Source organism: Schistocerca serialis, chromosome 1, assembly GCF_023864345.2.
Source record: "Schistocerca serialis cubense isolate TAMUIC-IGC-003099 chromosome 1, iqSchSeri2.2, whole genome shotgun sequence".
Lineage (NCBI taxonomy): Eukaryota > Metazoa > Arthropoda > Insecta > Orthoptera > Acrididae > Schistocerca > Schistocerca serialis.
Window position 1 is genome coordinate 249,225,650 of NC_064638.1, and position 24,483 is coordinate 249,250,132.

Below are 24,483 nucleotides of genomic sequence, written 5' to 3' on the forward strand. Positions count from 1 at the left end.
TTACTTACTGCAAACATTTAGCACATTTGAAGATAACAGTCTCTAGATTGTGCATTCACGAATCCATGTTACTTCCGCCTGACATTTATCCAATAGGTGTCTCTCATTTCCACTATCCCCGCAGTGGCCGTGATAGATACCACACTGTCCCTGACGTAATCGTCAAACTTTACTTAGTTCGCGGCCGAATAAACCAACGTCAAAATCAAGCACATCTTAAAATATTATTGTTTCTGTAAGTATTCTTGTTTGTTACTGAGAAAGAAAAACACACCTTTATAAACTCTTAACGTTAGTTGACGTTTCCGGAATCTGATGTTAGTGGCTAGAAGCATAACATTATAAAATAGGCTGCGAAGAGCGTGCCACATAAACACTTTCTTTGGGCTGCATGTGATGCACGGGCCGCAGTTTTACGACGGCAGTTCTATAGGGTTCCACCAGTGAGACTGCGAGTATCAAAATATGTGACGTATACTGCCGTATCTTCTGATTGTATTAATTTATGAAGTTAAATTAGTTACATTGCCAAGGAACCGAGGACTTTAGTATGTAACATACATTGTAAATTAAAATCTGTATCTGTCCATGAGAGAAAGCGGTCTTAACAATCGAACAGACAGATGGACAACAAAGTACTGTTACAAGTGTTCCGTTTTTACCGACCGAGGTACAGAACCCTAAAAAAAAAGTAGTGGGCTTTAAAAGGCTCATCTGTCGACTTTCTTGCGTTCGGGGCGATGTGTTGAGTTCTGTTTGGAAGGATAACCTGATTCCAATCACAAATCTGAGCAGATATTCGGTTAAGTTTGGTTCTACGAGCGTTCTGGTAAGCCATGTTAAACGTAACAAGATATCTAATTTCATAAAAATATTTTCTTAGAAGCTGGAAGGTATGAGACTACGTGAAGAATTTGACAGAGCACTGAAAGACCTAAGTCGGAACAAGGTCTCAGGAGTAGACAACATTCCATTAGAAATACTGATACCCTTGGGAGAGCAAGCCATGACAAAACTCTTGCATCTAGTGAGCAAGATGTATGAGACAGGCGAAATAGCCCCAGGCTTCAAGAAGAACATAGTAATTCCAATACCAAAGAAAGCAGTGTTGACAGGTGTGAAAATTACCGAACTATCAGTTTAACAAGTCACGGCTACAAAATACTAACACGAATTCCTTACAGACGAATGGAAACTCTGGTGGAAGCCGAGCTTAGGGAAGATCAGTTTGGCTTCCGTAAAAATGTTGGAATGCGTGAGGCAATACTGATCCTACGACTTACCTTAGAAGATAGGTTAAGGAAAGGCAAACCTATGTTCACAGCAATTGTAGACTTAGAGAAAGCTTTTGACAATGTTGACTGGAACACTCTCTTTCAAATTCCAAATGTAGCAGGGTTAAAATACAGGGAGAGAAAGGCTATTTACAATTTGTACAGAAACCAGATGGCAGTTATAAGAGTGGATGGGCACTAAAGGGAAGCAGTGCTTGAAAACCGTGAAATATTCAGCTTCCGCCCAAATTAGTTAGCGGTCTCGAAGTGTCCTTAAATATCACGAGCGGTAACTCCAAAAAGACTAGAACTAAAAGTATATATTTTCTTCATTCACACGATTTGTTAAATAGAACGCACCTGTTTCACGTACAACGTAGATCTGGAATCGAAACGAGTGAGAGTAAAATGTAAATTGCTGGTGGAGCTCGACGTGAGGGTATTGCTTGCATTATTCATAAGTCATCGGAGTTCAGATACAGCGGACGTGAAGCTGCGGCCAGTGGCGACTAAGTACCGCTTCCTGGAGGATATAATCGTCTTAGTCTCCCAGTTACATGCAGGACTCGCTCCTAAAATTAATGCATAAATAGCGGTTTGAAAGCGACAATCTCTGGATTACGTATCCATCACAGTGCTTTGGGCGTAGCTGGGTTTGTACACTGGGTATGACGGGAAGGCTGACGAACCTTAGTTACCTAGATATATTGGTTAGAATCAACTAGATGTTGACGGAGGACAAAAAGCCGAGCTTTTGTTCTTACGCACTAAGCGAATTCAAGGTGTCAGTTACAGCTTCTCATTTATGAAAATAGAGCATTGATTTTAACAACTGAATGACTTGTTGCAAGTTTTACATGTGTAGTAGTACAGTTGTACAGTTAACGTAATTTCTCTGAATGCGACGGTTATCGTTTTTTCCAATTTGTCACGTGAAAGGGTAACTAACAGTTTGAAACACTCTATTGACCTTTCATTTTACAAATTGCAGGTTTTCAGTGAATTCTTTTTCTGTAGCAACTTGAGTCAGTTAAGTCGCTGTATCTATAGGAGCAGCAGAGAGTTTAGTTTTCTAACGAATCTCCAACAAAATATATGAAATGTTTTATTATATTTTTACAAGAAACTTGATTAGTAGTCAAAACGTACTCGGTCACGGGTTGGAAGCCAGCCACCGCTTAAATTTTGATTAATAATGAACATTGGCGGCCGTAGACTTACGGCATAAGAAGTCACCCTCATTCTGCCAACGGCCTCGTCAAAGATGGCGGCAAAGCGGACAGAGATTCACGGCACTCTCTAGGCTTTGGGGTGGAAAATTACCCCTAAAGGTGGAAGAATCGGCAACGTTCAACGGCATGAGAACGCAGAAGGCGATGGAAACCACTGGATTAAAGACACATAACACGTATCCACAGGACATGTGGCCTGTAGTTGAAAAGTGTCATGATGATTGTCTCCATTAGCAAAAGATTCCGGAATAGTCCACCATTTGGGTCTCCGGGAGGGGGCTGCCAAGGGGGAGGTGACCATGAAAAAAAGCTTGAACGTGATAGGCAAATTAGAGAATCTGAAAACGGAAATGCATAGGCTCAGTCTAGATATAGCAGGGATCAGTGGAATGAAATGGAAAGAAGACAGTGATCTCTGGTCACATGAGTATAGGATAATACCAACAGCAGCAGGAATTGGTATAACGGGAGTAGGATTCTCTATGAATAGGAAGGTAGGGCATAGAGGTGCAACTATGAACAGTTCAGTGATAGGGTCGTGGTTATCAGAATCGACAGCATACCAACACCGACAACGATAGTTTAGGCATACACCCCGACGTCTCAAGCTGAAGATGAAGAGACAGAGAAAGTATATGACGATATTGAAAGGGAAATACAGTACGTAAAGGGGGATGGAAATCTAATAGCCTTGGGGGACTGGAATGCAGTTGTAGGGGAAGGAGTCGAAGAAAAGGATACAGGAGAATATGGGATTGGGACAAGGAACGAGTGAGGAGAAAGACTAATTGAGTTCTGTAATAAATTTCAGCTAGTGATAGCGAATAGTCTGTTCAAGAATCACAAGAGGAAGAGGTATATTTGCAAAAGGCAAGATGATTCGGGAAGATTTCAGTTAGATTACATTATGGCTTTGTAAGGTGTACCCAAGAGCAGATATGGACTCAGATCACAATGTAGTAGTGATGGAGAGTAGGCTGAAGTTTAAGATATTAGTCAGGAAGAAGCAATACGCAAAGAAGTGGGATATGGATGTACTAAGGAATGACGAGATACGCTCGAAGTTCCTTAAGGATATAGATCCAGCAATAAGGCATGGCTCAGTAGGCAGTACATTTGAAGAGGAATGGACATTTATAAAAAGGGAAGTCACAGAAGTTGTAAAGAAAAACATAGGTACAAAGAAGGTAACTGCGAAGAAACCACGGGTAACAGAAGAACTAATTCAGTTGATTGATGAAAATGTTCAGGGAAATTCAGGAATACAGAAATACAAGTCGATGAGGAATGAAATTAATAGGAAGTGCTGGGAAGCTAAGACGAAATGGCTGCATGAAAAATGTGAAGAAATCGAAAAAATATGATTGTCGGAAGGACTGACTCAACATATAGGAGGGTTAAAATATCCTACGGTGAAATTATAAGCAAGGGTGGTAACATTAAGACTCCAACGGAAATTCACTGTTAAATGCAGATGAGAAACCGGCTAGGTGGAAAGAGTACACCGAAGACCTCTGTGAGAGGATAGATTCGTCTGATGTGGTAGAAGAAGAAACAGGAGTCGATTTAAGGTGACAGTGGATCCATTGTAAAATCAGAATTTAAGAGGGCTTTGGAATACTTAAAATCAAATAAGGCACAAGGGATATCTAACATTCCATCTGAATTTCTAAAATCATTGGGGTAAGTGGCAACAAAACGACTATTCACGTTGGTGTATAGAATGTATGAGTCTGGCGACATACCATTTGAGTTTCGGAAAAGAATCGTCACACAACTTCGAAGCGTGCAAGAACTCGCAAGTCCGAGAATTATCGCATTATCAGCTTAACAGCTCATGCATCCAAGTTGCTTACGAGAGTAATATACAGAAGAATGGATAAGAAAATTGAGGATGTGTTAAATGACGATCAGTTTGGCTTTAATAAAGATAAAGGCACCAGAAAGGCAATTCTGACGTTGCGTTTAATAATGGAAGCAAGACTAACAAAAATCAAGGCACGTTCATAGGATTTGTCGACCTGGAAAAAGCGTTCGACAATGTAAAATGATGCAAGATGCTCGAAATTCTGAAAAAAAGAGGGGTAAGGTAGAGGGAGAGACGGGTCATATACAATATGTACAACAGTCAAGAGGGAATAATAAGAGTGGACGATCAAGAACGAAGTGCTAGTATTAAAAAGGATGTAAGACAAGGATGTAGCCTTACGCCTCTACTGTTCAATCTGTACGTCGAGGAAGCAATGATGGGTATGTTACACGAACGTGTATCACTATTCGTATTGAAAATATAGTGGGTGCTTTGACGACTAATAGTACGGCGTGACTCGGATTTGATTCTAGGCTAGCGTTTCCCATTTGTGGTAGTCTCATACTTTTTAGGCCGAAGAAAGAGTTACTTACATGAAAAAAAGCACTCCGTCTTCAGGCCACAAGTGGCCCATCGGGACCATCCGACCGCCGTATCATCCTCATGGAGGATGCGGATAGGAGGGGCGTGTGGTCAGCACACCGCTCTTCCAGTCGTTATGATGGTTTTCTTTGACCGGAGCCGCTACTATTCGGTCGAGTAGCTCCTCAATTGGGGTCACGAGGCTGAGTGCACCCCGAAAAATCGCAACAGCGCATGGCGGCTGGATGGTCACCCATCCAAGTGCCGGCCACGCCCGACAGCGCTTAACTTCGGTGATCTCATGGGAACCGGTGTATCCACTGTGGCAAGGCCGTTGCCACACTTACATGAAAAAGCAACGCCGTAAAGGTGCCAATTAGAAAGTCTAGCCCCTGAATGTTGGGCAATCCTTGTTTAGGCAAACATTCAGTAGCGCGTGCCATCGCCCCGCAAGGCCCGAAACAGAAGCACTATTAAAGAGTAGAGATGGGCGATGTTCAACGTCACTATTAACTTTTGTGTTTTTTCCACATCGAAACTGGCAGGAACAGGAGAGTTCACTTGCTTCTAATCTGGGAAATCGAAAAATTCAATTTGCGAAAGATATTATGAAACATTTTAAAATCATATGTTGTTGATAAAAAGTTTTATCCGATATTGGATTCCTGGTGAGTACCAAAAAAATATCGTCATGTGTGATAGCTTGTTTGTTGATAGTGAGGGTCAACCGACTTGCAGTAGAAGTAATACCCCGAAACTGCACACCATGTGAGGTTTATTTTTATCGCCAAATTTAAAAAAAAAATTTCGATGCTTGAAAACTGCAGTTTGCTTCTGGATACCTAGCGGGAATTGCAGAGCTGCGCGGATGAAGTAACAACTCAAGGCATAATGTATGATCAACGTTCGACACCGATTTTTGAGGCAGTATTATCGTGTGCGAGGTATCCATAAAAATTAATTCCAGAAACAGAGATATTTTTAAATATAAACCAAATCTGTTTTTCACCGAAACTTCTGAAGGAACGATGTAACTGCGGGAAGAATGCATTCATTAGATGTTCTTAGCGTCACGAATATATTTACCTCGAATGTTTATTGAAAGAAATTGAGGAGATGTAACAGACTGAGTGAAAGAGGCACTGTAAAGCGACCAAGACTAAACTTTTAATTCTTCACTAATCCAAGTCGATAGAGAAATTTGTTACTATACATTATTGATTTACTCATCTTATTAACCGTCCTATTCTTATCATTCTCAAAATACAAATGAAGAAAAGCTTCAGAATGCATCGGGGAACTGAACACAGATCCCTTGTTCCGCTGCCAGATGTCTCGGTCATTACGCCAGTTGCACATCCATTGAACAGTGTTTAAACTTGTACATACATAAGCGGTTGCGCAAAAGATTCCTCCCTCGATTTCTAGGAAAATATGCAATGCCGGCTACTATATACGATGACAATAAATGCTCATTTTCAACTAGCTATCGATCCCATTATTTCTGAGACGACAGCGAGCCATTGTATTTAGAGGTACTTTTCTCCAAAAAGGGGAAGGGGTATGAGCCAAGATGTGTACACGCTACATGTCAAATATCTGCCGAACCGGATGGTCGTGGCTGAGACCATCCCCGTGTTAGTAAAAGCGCTACCTGCACTGGACATTGCATCTAAGATACAGCTTTAGTAAAGCAATATTTTATTTGGAACTAGAAACAAACAATCGTCGTTTTCCGTTCTCTGTGTGTGTGTGTGTGTGTGTGTGTGTGTGTGTGTGTGTGTGTGTGTGTGTGTGTGTGCGTGCGTGCGTGCGTGTGTGTGTGTGTGTGTGTGTGTGTGTGTGTGTGTGTGCGTGTGTGGTTGCGGGTGACAGAGAGAGAGAGAGAGAGAGAGAGAGAAAGAGAGAGAGACGTCTTCACATTTTCTTTGTTTTCTGCAGGAACTTCAGTCCTCGATATTTTAGATGTAATCCATTTCAGAACATTAAATCGACGTTTTTTAGCAGCTCCCTGCAAATTTTGTTATGCAGATGTGTGGCGCTAGCCCTCTGACTAAACAATATACACGGGCTGTCTAGAAAAGCACATGCTTCAAAGACCAGCAGGGATTTCTTCTATCACTGCAGCTCTTCATGAAGAATAGGCTGCCATAGCCCACCTGTTTGGAAAAGCATTTGAAGAATGGAAACTGTCATTTAAGAGTTGTTCAGAGGGTTTAATATTTCGAGTAAATAAACGGATTACTTTGATTAGGTAGAGAAACGACACAGCAAGTCGGTCTACATATTGTAAGTAGGCTGTTTAGGTTTTTATGTTGGTAACGCCACGTAGCGCTCTGTATGAAAATCACTCACTGACTGTGCTGTGTGCAGTCTGTGGCTAGTTTGCATTGTTGGAATATTTGCTATTGTTGTGTTGGGCAGTTGGATGTGAACAGCGCGTAGCGTTGTGCAGTTGGAGGTGAGCCGCCAGCAGTGGCGGATGTGGGGAGAGAGATGGCAGAGTTTTGAGAGCGGACGATCTGGACGTGTGTCCACCAGAAAAAAGGAAATTTGTAAAGATGGATGAGTTTTGAACATTATTAAGGTAAATACATTGTTTGTTCTCTATCAAAATCTTTTATTTGCTAACTATGCCTATCAGTAGTTAGTGCCTTCAGTAGTTAGAATCTTTTATTTAGCTGGCAGTATTGGCGCTCGCTGTGTTGTAGTAGTTCGAGTAACGAAGATTTTTATAAGGTAAATGATTCATGAAAGGTATAGGTTATTGTTAGTCAGGGCCATTCTTTTGTAGGGATTATTGAAAGTCAGATTGCGTTGCGCTAAAAAATTATTGTATGTCAGTTTAGTGATGAACAGAATAAGTAAAGAGAGAACTGTCTGAGTACGTTGAGTTTTGCTCAGCTGTTTGAAAATCAAATAACGTAAGAGGTTTTCCAGCACAGTGATTTATAAATTTTTCTAAGGGGATGTTACAATATGAATTAGTACTATGTAAGAAATGAGCATTGTAGGTGTATTGAGAAGCTGCTGGCAGCTATCTGCAGTGCTGGTAACAGGCAGACTTAGTAGAAGGCTCACCTCTCCGTTCTCGGGCGGGTCGCCGTTGCCAAAAGTCGAGGTGACCACCAGCAGCAGCGCCTCGTGCTCGATGCTGCTCATGTCGTAGTCGGCCATGCAGTAAACCTGGAACACACGAAACCACCGCAGTGAGATCGACAGTTGTCAACCGAGAATTACAATATTAGATTATAAGCAAGCTGACACCTATTAGTGGACATAATACGAGATGTATCCATTCTTCCCCTTTATGAGAGATTGAGCTCTGCTGGGTAGACTTCTAATGAGGTGTTTGAATTTTTTGGCAGCCCATTCTTCTTCGGGAATCGAAACCAGAGAAGCTATTGATGTTGGAATGTGGGATCTAGAATGAAGTCGACGTTCTCAGTCTGTAATGCTATTGTAAATATAATACTACCATTAATCTGTATATAGCGTGCGTCAAAAAAATGTATACACACTTTGAAGCGTCATAGAGAATTTATTTCCTGTTCTACAATGTTAAATTTCTGGAAATGGAAAGCTTAAAGTCCAATTGCAAAAATAAATGTACTTTGCAAATGTGATTAATGTTCAAACTGGTGGCCTTCAGCATCAATACATTTCTGAGTACGAGTCACCACTGATTCCGTACATCGTACCAAAGTGTCCAATGAGATTTCTGCGCACACCGCCTGAATCTCATTCCAAAGTGTTTCCAGGTTACGTGGGTTACGTTTGTACACCTCATCTGTTACTGTGCCCCATAAGAAGAAATCCAGCGGCGTAAGGTCTGGAGAGCGTGCAGGAAACTCGATTGGTCCCCTGCGTCCTATCCACTGGCCTGGCACATTGTGATCCAGGTATGCTCGTACGTCCCTGTGATAGTGCCGCGGGGTGCCATCTTGTTGGAAATAAAACTCATCATTACCGTATAATGGTAGGGAATGTGGAGTCAGCAAGCATTGTTAGGTACGTTTCTCCAGTAACAGTACCTTCAAAGCGGAAAGGCCCAATGAGTCCCATTGCAGATAAACCACACCACACATTTACACCAGGAAAATTCACAGCCTTTTCAACTGTAACGTGAGGATTATCTTCAGCCCAGTACACACAATTGTGTCTAGTGACAGTTCCATTGAGTTTGAATTGGGCTTCATCCGACAAAATGATGCTATCCATAAATCCCGGTTCACGTCTCACCATTCCCTGAACTCATTCACAAAATTCTAACCTTCGATCTGGATCGTCGTCACTTAGCTGTTGCACCAGCCTTGGAATGTACACACGAAACTTGCCTTTCTTCAGAATGCGTAGCACACTACTAGCACTTACATTGCTCTCACGTGCCGCTTGCCTTGAAGAGTTTTGAGGCGAACGCTGAAACAGTTCAAAGACCGCAGTTGTGGAATCATCACTTGTAGCTGTACCAGGTCGCCCTGATCGAACTTTATGCACATCACACACTGTTCCACGAATTTCGAATTTGTCTCGTAGACGTGTAGTTGTTAACCTTGAAGGTGGTTCTGTTCGATACTCACTTCTCCACTGTCTTCGAACCGCAGCTACATTCTCAAACTTCGAGTACCACTTAATTATCTGCTTCCGCGCTTCAAAGCTCAAACGCACGTCCGCCATGTTGCACTTACTTCCTTGCCACTGCTGCCACATGTTGAAGAAACATAGCATATTTAACCTTGTAGAACGGGAAATAAATTGTCTATGACAGTTCAAAGTGTGTATACATTTTTTTAACGCACCCTGTATATTAAAATTTTTTTGTTCTGTGGTGGAATGGAAAAGGTGGTGGGGCGCGCGAGTGAGAATTGGCGCGCAAGTGGCATATATAGTCGGTAGCTGCACTGCAAGTGGTGAATACGCATTACATTGGTCAAGCACTAGAAGCCCCGAATTTACCTGCAAGACTGGGTTTTAGCCTCGGACGTGTTCTACATGATTGGCGCAGTACGGCAATAAATTAATAGCTCAGAAATTTGCAATTCTATCGTCGCCATCAAGAGGAAGCAATGTTACTACGCAGCACCGTCTCACGCCAGCTTCGACATCAGTAACAGGCAAAGCACTTTATTTAGAAGTGTATCACAGTATGAACCATCCATCTTCAATCAGTGGATGATAAGTGCTAAATGTACCTTTGTGTTTAACCGTGATTTTCCTATGTCACTTACCTCAGTAGCGTCCTTACCTAAACGAATTTATTCCGAGTATCCTGATGTTTATTGAAGCTTGAATAATAGTAAATTACTGGCAATACTACTGTTTTGGTAGTAAATTTTGAAAATCATTATTAAATACTAAAGTTTGCACGTATCAGTTTAAGGGCCACCGCTTTGCGTGACCATGAGGATAAGTTTTCAATAGCATTTCTGAAAGTAAAGTAACATAGTTGTTTAACTGCAACAATCTTAACAGTAATTGTTCGTGTTGCTTCTCCATGTCAAAGAAAGCTAAACAAATATCGGTGTTAGTAAAGCATTAACAAATAACAGTCCTAAAGAAATGAAATTTAGTCGTGTTAAATAATAGTTTTGGTCATATGAATGAGAGCTATAAGTTTAATATTTTTTTGTATCCTTGGCGAAACATATGTGTGTCTTCTTTAAATAATTACTGAAGTATAGTGACAAATTCCATAAGTAACAGATAGGATTAATAGTACTTACTGCCAAGTGACTGTAGTAAGTAGTTATTTATCCAGTGTGGAAAACTAATTTCATATTTTTGTGTAGACACTGTGCCCGATTTGGGCTGGCGGCCACTTTATTAAGCGAAACAGTTTATTGTTATAACAGGCTTTGTCTGATAAAAGGTTTCTAAAAGTAATTATTCTCACTGCTTTTCCCCCAAACTGTATGATTCCGAGAAAAATAGTTCGATACTTTACCATTGGGTTGAACACGGTTAAAATCTCTCTCCGACAGTCGATGGTTTGGAGGGTCAGTGCTGCGTGATTTTGTAGTGGTGTTCCTGCCGCTACTTACTGTACAGTTCTGACATTCCGACTCGCGGATCTTCCGTCTTTACAGTGGTAGAACTTAAACATTCTGGTACCGTATTGACGAGAACGCGGAAGTAGCGTTGCAAGTCCAGAGATGTTCCTTTGGGTTTAGGTCGGAACTCTGAGTTAGCCAGTCCCTTTCTGGAAAGTTATTGTCCACAAACGATTCCTTCACAAATGCTGCTTTACAACAGTATGACAGGATGCATTCTCTTGCTGATGCATACAATGATCGTGACACCCCCACTCCATCCCCTACCCCCACCCCACGCCACCAGATCCGCATAGGCATGCGTATTAAGGCGGCACTTCCAGGACGGGGAGGTCCGCCAGCCCTCGTTCGAATCCGCCCGGCGGATTAAAGACGGAGGTCGGCGTGCTGGCCAGCCTGGATGTGGTTTTTACGCGGTTATCCACATGTGACTAGGTGAATACTGGACTGGTTCCCCAGTCCTGCCTTATTTATTCGTTTCGTAAACATTTAGAATACTTTGAAACTTCGGGACACTTAAGACATGAATAACACCAAACGCAGACAGTTGTGATACACACTGTAAGCGTATTGTCATATCGCTAGCTTAGTTGTATCTTTGCGGGCAGCCTCGTCTGTCGAGTCGAGCACCGGACACGGAAGTGTTATGTTGTGTAGTGTGTAGCTCTGCATGTGAGAGGCTCAAAATGTTCAAATGTGTGTGAAATCATATGGGACTTAACTGCTAAGGTCATCAGTCCCTAAGCTTACACACTACTGAACCTTAATTATCCTAAGGACAAACACACACCCATGCCTGAGGGAGGACTCGATCCTCTGCTGGGACCAGCCGCACAGTCCATGACTGCAGCGCCCTAGACCGATGTGAGAGGCATTGTTAGTATGGAAGTTGAAGTGTTGCTGCAAGTGCTGTTACAGTGAAGTGATAAAATAGGTAAACGATTCGGAGGAAAGCGCGTCAAGAAGTAATTTAAAAATGAGCAGTGCTGCTGATTACATATTTGTGTATCCTCTCGTTGCGTGTCGTACCGTACTGTGTCAATCATCCGCGCCGTGTTCAGTCTCCCAGAATGAGCTACTGTGAATCAGTAATACTACGTACCACGCAAGAGAGCATTTAAGTGCCAGTGTCTTGTAGGGAGTGAGAACGTGCGCTCGATCATCGCTTTTCCGCATTATCAACAATCAGCCGCGCCGCGACGGTTACGTGCACGCTCGTAGAAGTGAGAATTGAGAACTGAAAAATTAACTTCACGAACAGTGTTATATCATTACTTGTGTCAAGGAGGACTATTACCAGATATCTGTATGTGTGACGAGCGTAAGAACTTTCGATCGATCATTCCGCTTCCGCATCGTCAACAATTACCCGCATCGTGTCGGTTACGCGTACGCTCGTCTGAGTGATACTGTGGACAGATAATCATCAAGATTGTTAATGGGCTTAAACATTTACGACTTAGAGTGTAAACAGTGCAACCTGCGTTTTTCTTTTATCGTCTCGGAATATATTTGTTCATACCAAACGTAAGACAGTGTTGTGTTTTGACGTTAGTGGCTCTCCTAACTCGCTTGGATATTTCGATAGATAATTCCAGGCAAGCCAGCAGGAATGTGGAGCAGAACAATACGACCGCCGCTGGATTACCAGGTACGTGGTGTGGACAGGGGGCATGGTCAAGCAAGAATCCGAAACGACAAACAGTTTAAAGGTACCACCCCACCCAATTGTACCCCCGGGCGTGTTACAACACGTTCCGTTCTGCGGGCGGGGTAACGGGATGGCGGCCATAAGGGAATCCTGCCATCCACTAAATATGCCAATTCATTTTCTAACCACGCTGATCCTGCACAGATGTGGGGAAGATCTGTTCCTCTACTGTATGCAGTACACAGTGAAGTAAAATGTATCTATATCCTTCCGCGTTTGGCGTTTTCTCAAGGGAACCACACACAAACCAAGAAAAACATCCCCTTACCGTAAAGCCACTTTCTCCGTAGTTGACTGTTGGCATTACACATGACGGCAAATTAGGTTCTCCAGGCATTGGCCGATCCCAAACCCTTCCATCGGATTGCCGCAAGGTATAGCGTGATTCATCACTCAAGTCATCCACTGCCCATGGCGTCGCTCTTTGCTCCAGCTCAAGCGTCGCTTAGCAGTGAGCACAGAGATGTGTGCCTTATGAAGACCTGCTTGAGCATTGTAACCCATTCTTTGTGACTGCCTAAGCACAGTTATTGTGCTAGTTGGACTTCTACTAGTACTTTGGAACTCAGGGGTGATCCTTCCGCTGATTTCATGTAATTTTTACATTCATGCTCTGCAATTTCCGAAAGTCCCTGTCCGTCAGTACATTAGGTGCCTGGTCTTGGTTTTGCTATCGTTGTTCCTTTGCGTTTCCACTTCACATCACCAGCAGTCGACTTGAGCAGCTTTATATGCTGGATTTGTTGCTCAGGTGACGTTCGAAGTCACTGAACTGTCCTCACCAGTCCTTTTTGTTGTAACTGTTCTCTACTAACAATACACTAAATCCCATCTTTTCCTGTTCTGGCGGCTCCGCCTTACGTGACAACTAGTGGTCAATTCTACTGTAGCAAAAGGCGCATTTTTTTGATCAGGTAGCATACACGTTATAGTAAAGTTTGTGGCGCGTTTCAAATGGTTCAAATAGCTCCGACCACCATGGGACTTAACAAAATGGTTCAAATGGCTCTGAGCACTATGGGACTTAACTTCTGAGGTCATCAGTCCCCTAGAACTTAGAACTACTTAAACCTAACTAACCTAAGAACAGTACACACATCCACGCCCGAAGCAGGATTCGAACCTGCGACCGTTGTGGTCGCGCGGTTCCAGACTGCAGCGCCTAGAACCGCTCGGCCACTCCGGCCGACAGGACTTAAACATCTGAGGTCATCAGTCCCATAGAACTTAGAACTACTTAAACCTAACTAACCTAAGGACATCACACACATCCATGCCCGAGGCAGGATTCGAACCTGCGACAGTAGCAGCAGCGCAGTTCTGGACTAAAGCGCCTAGAAACGCTCGGCCACAGCGGACGGCTGTGTCCTGTTTATAGCTGCACAGTTGATGTTTCACCCCATAACGCAGGTGGTGGTGAAGCTGTAGAGACTTTTCTGGTTCGTGGTGGCAAGTGATTAGCTTTACTGCGACATATCTATCTGGTCAAAAGTATCTGGACACCCCCAAAAACATACATTTTTCAGTTAGGTGCTTTGTGTTGCCTTCTACTGCCAGGTACACAGTATCAGCTACCTCAGTAGTCATTAGACATCGACGGAGAGTAGAATGGGGCGCTCTGCGGAACTCACGCACTTCAAACGTGGTCAGGTGATTGGGTGTTACTTGTGTCATACTTCTGTACGCGAGATTTCCACACTCCTAAACGTCCCTAGGTACACTTTTTCCGATGTGACAGTGAAGTGGAAAAGCGAAGGAACACGTACAGCACAAAAGCGTACAGGCCGACCTCGTTTGTTGACTGACAGAGACCGCCGACAGGTTGTAACAGGCAGACATCTATCGAGGCCATGACACAGGAAGTCCAAACTGCATCATGATCCACTGCAAGTACTATGACAGTTAGGCGGGAGGTGAGGAAACTTGGATTTCATGATCGAGCGGCTGCTCATAAGCCACACATCACGCCGGTGTAAGGAGCGTAAACAATGGACGATTGAATAGTGGAAAGATGTTATGTAGAGTAACGAATCACGGTACACAATGTGGCGATCCGATGGCAGGGTGTGCGTGTGGCGAATGCCTGGTGAACGTCATCTGCCAGCGTGTGTAGTGCCAACAGTAAAATTCGGAGGCGGTGGTGTTATGGTGTAGTCGTGGTTTTCATGGAGGGAGCTTGCACCCATTGTTGTTTTGTGTGGCACTATCACAGCACAGGACAACATTGATGTTTTAAGCACCTTCTTGGTTGGTTGGTTGGTTGTTTTGGGGAAGGAGACCAGACAGCGTGGTCATCGGTCTCATCGGATTAGGGAAGGATGGGGAAGGAAGTCGGCCGTGCCCTTTCAGAGGAACCATCCCGGCATTTGCCTGGAGTGATTTAGGGAAATCACGGAAAACCTAAATCAGGATGGCCGGACGCGGGATTGAACCGTCGTCCTCCCGAATGCGAGTCCAGTGTCGAACCACTGCGCCACCTCGCTCGGTAGCACCTTCTTGCTTCCCACTGTTGAAGAGCAATTCGTGGATGGCCATTGCATCTTTCAACACGATCGAGAACCTGTTCATAAAGCATGGCCTAATAATATCCCTGTAATGGACTGGTCTGCACAGAGCCCTGACCGGAATCCTACAGAACACCTTTGGGAATTCGTGTCAGGCCTCACTGACAGACATCGATACCTCTCCTCAGCGCAGCACTCCGTGAAGAATGGGCTGCCATTCCCCAAAAAACCTTCCAGCACCTGACTGAACGTATGCCCGCGAGAGTGGAAGCTGTCGTCAAGGCTAAAGGTCGGCCAACACATTATTGAATTCTAGCATTACCTGTGGAGGGCGCCACGCACTTGTAAGTCATTTTCAGCCAGGTGGGTGGATACTTTTGATCGCATAGTGTAGCTACAATATATATTGTAACAGTCCGCGCCAGGCGAAAGCGATCTCCCTCATAATACAGGTTGTTTCCCTCGGCGTTTAACTCTAGCGGGAGGGGCCATCAAATGAAAACTTAACACCCGCTACAATGGAGCCATGGAATGATTCCATTCAAAAGTAATCACCACACGCTTTAAGACATTTATATCACTGGGAGATATGAGATCAATTCGTAGAAATCGGTCGGCCGCTGACGCATCACAACCGCACCCACTCTTGCACTTCTTCGTCCGATTGAAACCGGTCCACGTATGTCTTTCTTCAGGTCGCCAGAGATGTGAAAATCGAACAGTGAAAGATCCTGGCGTACAAGGGATGTTGTGTTTCCCAACCAAATCGCTGAAGCGTAGCCTTCGTCCCATTGTGGTTGCATGCCCGAGCAACTTGATTCCGTGTGATCGCCGCAGTCCATGTAGCAAGCGGGCGAAGAATGCAGGTCACTTCTGCTAAGCAGCTGTCTGAAGCGTAGTTGAGTCTTAGGAGCTAGCCGTATGATAATGTGACAGTTGGACGAACACACTAGAACAGCCCAAGAACCAAGATCATAACAACTGCGTGCACCTGTGATGCAATACTATGCCGTTATCCTACCACAGTATCGAAACGTAATAACATTGGGGCCAAATATCGTGCAGCCTGTGTGTTGTGGCGGGTGTTCAGTTTTCATTTAACTTCCCTTTACAGATAACAACGGCACGCCTTTTAACTCGGTGAAAACTCTAGTTGCTGCAAGAAATCGGAGATGGGGTGTCCCATGTATCGGCCATACACGATGTGACCGATAAATGCTATGAGATCGTGCTTCTTTTTCACCCTTTGACTCCCTGTGCGTCTGACGACGCCCGAGGTACGTGACACGCAAATTTCCGAGGATCGTCTCCCAAGTGATGCACGTAGTTTTAAATTTATTTCTCCTTTTACGTTGTTCCTTCAATATAGGCTTTCTGCTTCTCGATGAGCGCGTCCCAACATTGGTGAAGTTCAGCTGATGTATGTCTCGGATAACGGCTGCAGAAAGTTCCTCCAGAAATGAGTAAGGGCATGTCGCGTACATTGTGTTCACTTTCGGAAGAAGCCATTATCTGGTGGACTCAGGGCGTATTCAGGGTGCACCAGGTAACACTTCCCACAAGCATCTTCGCGCAACTTTTCAGTTGAGCGGATGAAGTCGACTTTTGTGCATCGTTCAGAGCAGTTGTTGAATAAATTCAGGATAATACAGTCCTGTGACACTTTGTCTACATGAAACTGTGTCTGTAATGACGCTTACATGGTATTCATAAGGAAACATCTTTCTTTGTCTGATGTTTGGTTGATACTGACCAAATTTTTTTGGTTGGTACATCTGACCAACGTTTCATCAGCAGCGATGATTCCATGCAAGGAAGCCTTGATCTTAAAAGTCAAATCTTTGTTCTAGGACGAGTGTAATGTCGTGCCGTGTTTAGAACTCAAGGAGTGAGGGATACATTGAGTAGAAATTTTTCTCTTACAAGAATAGATAATATTATCTTTGAATATCTGTATTTTTAGACATCTCCTTGCGTGTTGCTCGACCATCTTCTTTAACAGCATCTTCCACAAATTTCACACTTCGTTCCTGTGTTGATCTTAACGACTTTGTTTGTCTGCGGTCGTTGTTTATGCTCTCACGACTTTCTCGAGAGCGATTAGGCCAAAGAGCAACTCTACTGTGGTCCACTATTAAATCACCATAAACTTTATTTAAACCACTGAGGATTTTGGTCCGATATTTGCCGCTTAAATTTTCATTCTTCAAATACTATCTTTGATCCTTAAGACACACAGTACCTGAGATCAGTGCAGACGCCAATTCCAGCTGCCGTTTTTATTAAACGAAAGATGATATCGACGAAAACAAAATCACTGGCTCCTTTCGCACGTTTTCCTCTACAGCTGTCACAATAGGAAATACAGACGTGCCCTTCAGTCCTCGCTGTTGCCAATCAGTGCATTATTTGTGAAATGATCCTCGTGTTCCTTTAACCGTGGCTACAGGAATGTTCTCTCTCCAGCACAGTAATTCATTCATTTACTCTGGATATACTTCCTCCTCAGTTCACAACAGGCTATGAAAACACTAAGCTAGGTTCGTTAGCAACATCTAAGACAAAATATGCAAAACGGAGCTCCGGCTTACAGTAAAGGGTGTAAGGTGGCTATAATTTCGCACCTTACAAGCACCTATCCACATACTTCGCCGTGACCTACAAACACAATTAGGTATCAGGTGATAGGTTGTACATCGTATATTTGAATATATTAAAGAGACTGACATTGTCACGTACGCCTTGTAAATAATTGTTAACGCTTATTGCATGAAACGTGACGGAGTGTCTTTATTATCATACTAGTAGAGGTTGGAACGACAGTGGAAATGAAACGGCAGGCGGTTCTCAGGCCCTGGCTGGAAGGCCCACGCAGGTGTGTTGGACCTTCTTAAACACAGGAAGTAGCAAGACGGACGTTGTGACACCTGAGCACTGGGGCACAATAGAGTCGCGACCAGGCGGTCTTGTAGCCGGACGGGAAGGATTATACTTCGGAAACTACGAAAATCTTGGACGCAGCTGAGAGGAACGAGGAAGTGTCACCTCGGGAACCATGCAGGCTGGGTTATCTCCAAGGATTTTTTCTCAGAAGCGTACCAGTGTACGAGTATAGGTTTTTCCTCGCAAACTTCCCGCGTTGGACGACAAAAGACTAAAATATGGTCGGCGTTCGGAAGAGTCTGTAGAGAGGGAGAATATTCCGTGGTTTCGGGAATATGATCCGTTTTCGGAATTACGAGGGTGGGGAGCCGAGCCTTGCTGGGAGGCCAGCGGTGGAGAGACGAGGTCTTCTGTTGCGAGCGCTCGTGTGTGACGGTCGCTCGATATCAGCTTTTGTTGGTACAGACAGACTTGCTGTGTTCGCTCTCAGTAGAGTTTATAATTAGAACAGTTAGGAACTGTACTGTTGCGAATCTATACGATTCTAGACTTCACCTACGGGTTGGAAATCGTCGTTGAGAACGCAGCGTTCAGTAATTGAGAGCACTTCCCCTGCCTATAATTACGTTGAGACGTTATCTGAACTCCGTCTTTGTGGTTGGGAGTTCGCGTTTCCCGTCTGTCGAACACAGAGAGGAGAAGACAGAGTATATTAGTCAGAGGACCGCCTTCTGCCGTCCTAGTGTTTGAAAGAGTTTATTTGTGGCTGGAGTTCTTCCATCGTCGCAGACGAGTACGAGAACCATCACTTCGACGCACCGGACGCAGTACATACGGTGATATCGAAAATTGCTTCGGCTTATTAGGGCTATAGAAGCTAAACAGCTGTGATCACGTTAGTTTATTTCCACTGACGTTCCATATCACCGTAGATCATCTTTGAAAGCAGTGTCTTCTAGTGTTTGGTACGTTGATGATGTCAGTCATTCCGCGTTATTGGTATTAGACCGCGCAGTAATAATAAGGGGCAGAGCTGGGCAACTGATCAGTATTTTCACTTAGGAAATGTAAACTTTGTAATATAAAGTTTTTTTTTAATCTACAAAAAAATATATAAGCAGGAACAACGTTCATCATTTAGTAGGATTAGTTGCCTTCACCATTCATTTATGTTTAGATTGTAATTTATAGAATTAAGAGATCCTAAGATCTGCTTCAGTGGGTAGTCAGACAGGGCCAAATCTTCATTTTAGCGTTTATTATTTTCCGTTGCGCACATTCATTCTTACACCCGCCTGCAGTAGCATCTTGGAAGGTTACTAAACTTTCTGGCAAATTACGGGGCAAGTGTACATGCGTTATTATTACAAGTTCCTCTATTCTGAATATTTAATTGATGATAGGGACTAGAGTGTTAATAAAGTTTTGTGTAAATGCACTTGCAAGACAGACAAGATGTCAAATATTAATTACTCTATAACTATAGATGATAAGGTAGTTAGAACGCAAGTGATTATCAGCATTATTAAATTGCCTACAAAATGCAGTAGTTCAAGCGAATAGGTAAATAAATCAAAAATTCATTTGGGCTGACACTGTATTCCTGATTCTTGAACTTTTTATTCGTTCTTCCATCTAGCGTACAATAATAAGAAGTGATGTACAATACGTAATATACCCGAATGAGATTTGGAGCATCCACGTTAACAGCGTACAGTACACAGAAGTCGCGGCCCTTGTGGGAATAGTACTGCAAATTATTTCGGAGGCTGGAAAGGAAACGTCGCAAGTTCTGCACCTCGGCCAGTTCCATTGTCCCCAGCGTTTACCCCTTAGATAGGAAAGATACATCACTTTCGACGGGTGGAATCGCATCACGGCTTTACTACAGCTTTCGTTTCGACGTCACAATATTGCCACCATTCCTCAACAAGTTTGGTGCGTCGATTGTAGTTGTTACTTCTTTCTTTTTACACTTCCATCGCGCGAGTAGAAAACTCACGTCGTAGGTGGTTCGTTTCCGTTTCATGCCTGATGTTGGTGAATTGTAACTTCTTTTCATCTGTATGGTGCTCGCTGATACTGACCATCCTGCAAGATCAACAGCCTCTGCCAGGTCGTATTTCTAAATCGGATCTTTGCTCCGAAATGCGAGAATACTGTTTGTGCCCCAGGCGGCATTAATTCTGATTTGTCAAGACCATGTTACATTCGTGTATCCACAAACATTTGATGCAAACGGCCTTTAATAAGTACTCGGTAGTGAACGGCAATGCTGATTTCGCAGGGTTCCCCAATTTTAACGAATGCTAGATGTTTTAATTTATTACGCATTTCATGCTTTCTGAACAAAACTTGAAAATAAAAAAAAATGAAAAAAAAGTTCAAATCTTTTGTGAAATTATCTGTCTAAAAGTAATAAGTAAAACAGATCAGAGAAACATCCGACGTGCCTCTGAATGGTGCTCTAAGTCATGTATAGTATATGAACGAGGTGCCAAGTGAGAATTTCAAAATCTTTCTGTAACTTAGAATCTTAGAATTTTAAAGAGTACTGGAGGATATTTGCTGTGTGATTTCGAGCATCATTCAGAGGCATGTCAAATGTTTCACTGAACTGTTTTATTTCTCACTTTCAGGTAAAACCGGTCTGAAATGATCTAAATCTGTTCGTTTAGCAGCCTAATGTAGCGAGGGTGGTCTGTTCTGAAGTGTTAGATGGGATTTGGTTCAAATGGCTCTGAGCACTATGGGACTTAACATCTATGGTCATCAGTCCCCTAGAACTTAGAACTACTTAAACCTAACTAACCTAAGGACATCACACACATCAATGCCCGAGGCAGGATTCGAACCTGCGACTGTAGCGGTCACGCGGTTCCAGACTGAAGCGCCTACAACCGCACGGCAGATGGGATTTTATTTATGCTGAAACTTTCACCTCATTACTGACTGTATTGTTCTTTTTTATCATTTATGGATGGATGATAAGTTTCATCAAAAAAAAAATTTTTTTTTCAGCGGTGAATTGCCGGATAATGGTGTAAATTTTGCTTAACACGGCCTATTAGATTTTAGCGGCTACCTTTGTCGAGCAAAACTGAAACGGTTCAATAAAAAATTGAAAACAATAACGGTCAAACGTTTTGTGAAATAATTTATCTGAAAGTAAGAAATAAAACAGTTTCGAGAAAAATTTGTCATGTCTTTGAATAATGCTCGAAGTCATACACCATACATCCTCTAGTACTCTTTAAAATTCTATGATGTTGAAATATACGGTTGACACCTCATTTGCTGTACATGACTTCGAGCACCGTTCAGAGGCGTGCCAAATGTTTCTCTGATCTGTTTTATTTCTTTCATTGAGACAAATAATTTCACAAAACATTTGAATCTTTTTTCAACTTTTTATTTTCAAATTTTTTTCATCAAGCATGAAATATAATATATTTAAATATTGGTCGGTATTTGATTATTATTATTAAGAGTTTATAGATCAAGAGAAAGCAAGGAAGTCTGAGTTTATGCAGTAATTTGATATTTATTTTATTTTTTCAGTTTGAGAGAAAGAATTCCACGATTTCTACGCCACTGTAACTTTTTATGTCGAAAATAGCACATAGCATCAACTATTCGTGCGATAGTTCAGTTTTCTCTGAAATCACTAATTGAGTTTTCGTAGTTACGCTTATTACTTTTAAACAACTCTCTCGTGCTACGCTGGACTCCACGCTTGTCTATTAGATACCTTATTTGCCCATTTCCTATTCTTAGTTTGATTATGAAATAATTTGATACCTCATTTGCCCATTTCCTATTCTTCGTTTGCTTGTGCAAATTCGGGCAAAAATTTTCCCTCAAATCAATAACTAAATTTTTCTTAATTGCCCAAATCACTTTCAATCAAATAAACCATTTTTTTGGAAAATTAAACCTCCCGTTCGTGAATTTAACACCCCATTTGTCAATTACCGTATATTCGTTTGGCTTTGAAAATTCTGACAAAAATGTCTAATTTGTAGGAGTCTTCTTTTCGCTCCGCTCAAACATTTGACCAAAAGAATCTGCACGTTGCAATTCCTAGACTTATTATTTCTATTTATACGAAAATTGTATTTAAGTCATAAAATTATTGTCAGTATTATCTCATTTGTTTGTAACATATTTCAGGCATAAATACGAAAATTAAAAAATGCTATTATCTCATTTTCTTGCTAATGAGTTGAAATAATGCATAGTTCTTGTTTTTCAAGCTGTTTGAAATCGTCGAGCAGAGAGAAAGTCCGAGAAATTTGTGTTGATGGATACGATTTTAAAATTTGTAACATAACTGTTTTTGATATTTTTGTTTTGCTTCTTGTTTTTCATGTCATTATATAATTTTAGCCATCGGTTTTTATTTTCATTGCAGATCCGAAAATATTTAAAATAATTTTTTTTTAATTTCTCTTTTTTTTCTCTTGTTTAAAGCTACATCTCGGTCTTTTTGTCGTTCCAGGAAATAGATTTCTTCCATAAACTCCGGACTGTTCTAGAAATTAGGTCAATTTGCAGCAAAGAAGTTATAAGTGCGTTTATTATGTCTCATTTGTTTGTACTTGACTTGTGTAGAGCAATCAGTTACAAAATATTTGTACGTTTGACAAAAAGAACGTAAAGTTGTAGCATTTCCGTGAATGAAAGGGAAAGGAAATACTAATGAAAATAGTCTCGACAGGAAATACACTCCTGGAAATGGAAAAAAGAACACATTGACACCGGTGTGTCAGACCCACCATACTTGCTCCGGACACTGCGAGAGGGCTGTACAAGCAATGATCACACGCACAGCACAGCGGACACACCAGGAACCGCGGTGTTGGCCGTCGAATGGCGCTAGCTGCGCAGCATTTGTGCACCACCGCCGTCAGTGTCAGCCAGTTTGCCGTGGCATACGGAGCTCCATCGCAGTCTTTAACACTGGTAGCATGCCGCGACAACGTGGACGTGAACCGTATGTGCAGTTGACGGACTTTGAGCGAGGGCGTATAGTGGGCATGCGGGAGGCCGGGTGGACGTACCGCCGAATTGCTCAACACGTGGGGCGTGAGGTCTCCACAGTACATCGATGTTGTCGCCAGTGGTCGGCGGAAGGTGCACGTGCCCGTCGACCTGGGACCGGACCGCAGCGACGCACGGATGCACGCCAAGACCGTAGGATCCTACGCAGTGCCATAGGGGACCGCACCGCCACTTCCCAGCAAATTAGGGACACTGTTGCTCCTGGGGTATCGGCGAGGACCATTCGCAACCGTCTCCATGAAGCTGGGCTACGGTCCCGCACACCGTCAGGCCGTCTTCCGCTCACGCCCCAACATCGTGCAGCCCGCCTCCAGTGGTGTCGCGACAGGCGTGAATGGAGGGACAAATGGAGACGTGTCGTCTTCAGCGATGAGAGTCGCTTCTGCCTTGGTGCCAATGATGGTCGTATGCGTGTTTGGCGCCGTGCAGGTGAGCGCCACAATCAGGACTGCATACGACCGAGGCACACAGGGCCAACACCCGGCATCATGGTGTGGGGAGCGATCTCCTACACTGGCCGTACACCACTGGTGATCGTCGAGGGGACGCTGAATAGTGCACGGTACATCCAAACCGTCATCGAACCCATCGTTCTACCATTCGTAGACCGGCAAGGGAACTTGCTGTTCCAACAGGACAATGCACGTCCGCATGTATCCCGTGCCACCCAACGTGCTCTAGAAGGTGTAAGTCAACTACCCTGGCCAGCAAGATCTCCGGATCTGTCCCCCATTGAGCATGTTTGGGACTAGATGAAGCGTCGTCTCACGCGGTCTGCACGTCCAGCACGAACGCTGGTCCAACTGAGGCGCCAGGTGGAAATGGCATGGCAGGCCGTTCCACAGGACTACATCCAGCATCTCTACGATCGTCTCCATGGGAGAATAGCAGCCTGCATTGCTGCGAAAGGTGGATATACACTGTACTAGTGCCGACATTGTGCATGCTGTGTTGCCTGTGTCTATGTGCCTGTGGTTCTGTCAGTGTGATCATGTGATGTATCTGACCCCAGGAATGTGTCAATAAAGTTTCCCCTTCCTGGGACAATGAATTCACGGTGTTCTTATTTCAATTTCCAGGAGTGTAGTTTTGCTTTCCACACTTCAAGATGAACCCGTAAATACTAGTGTATTCTGTTGACTCTGAATACAGACAATATCACGTTTGCTCCAAGTAAACGGCACAGTAAATGTACACCACTGTCTTAAAATGATAAATTTTTCATTCGCTTTGGTGTTTCTCTTCGTTATAATTCGAAATTGCTGCAAGGATTTCTCCAGTCATTGTGGGTAAAATAATGTTGTTTATAAATTCTCAAGGTAAATGCACTTCGAATGAAGTAACAGTGGAAGTAAATCCAATGTGAAATCTTA

At 43.1% G+C, this 24,483-nt stretch overlaps 1 protein-coding gene across 1 annotated transcript in view; it reads right to left on the reverse strand.

The window, feature by feature from the left end:
* The window catches only part of LOC126467134 (nitric oxide synthase, salivary gland), a 719,566-nt gene that overhangs the window by 105,614 nt on the left and 589,469 nt on the right, over window positions 1-24,483 (reverse strand). The window contains exon 12 of the mRNA XM_050096439.1: window positions 7,980-8,084. Within this exon, the coding sequence (XP_049952396.1) occupies window positions 7,980-8,084 (105 nt within the window). The remainder of the gene's footprint in view (window positions 1-7,979; window positions 8,085-24,483) is intronic.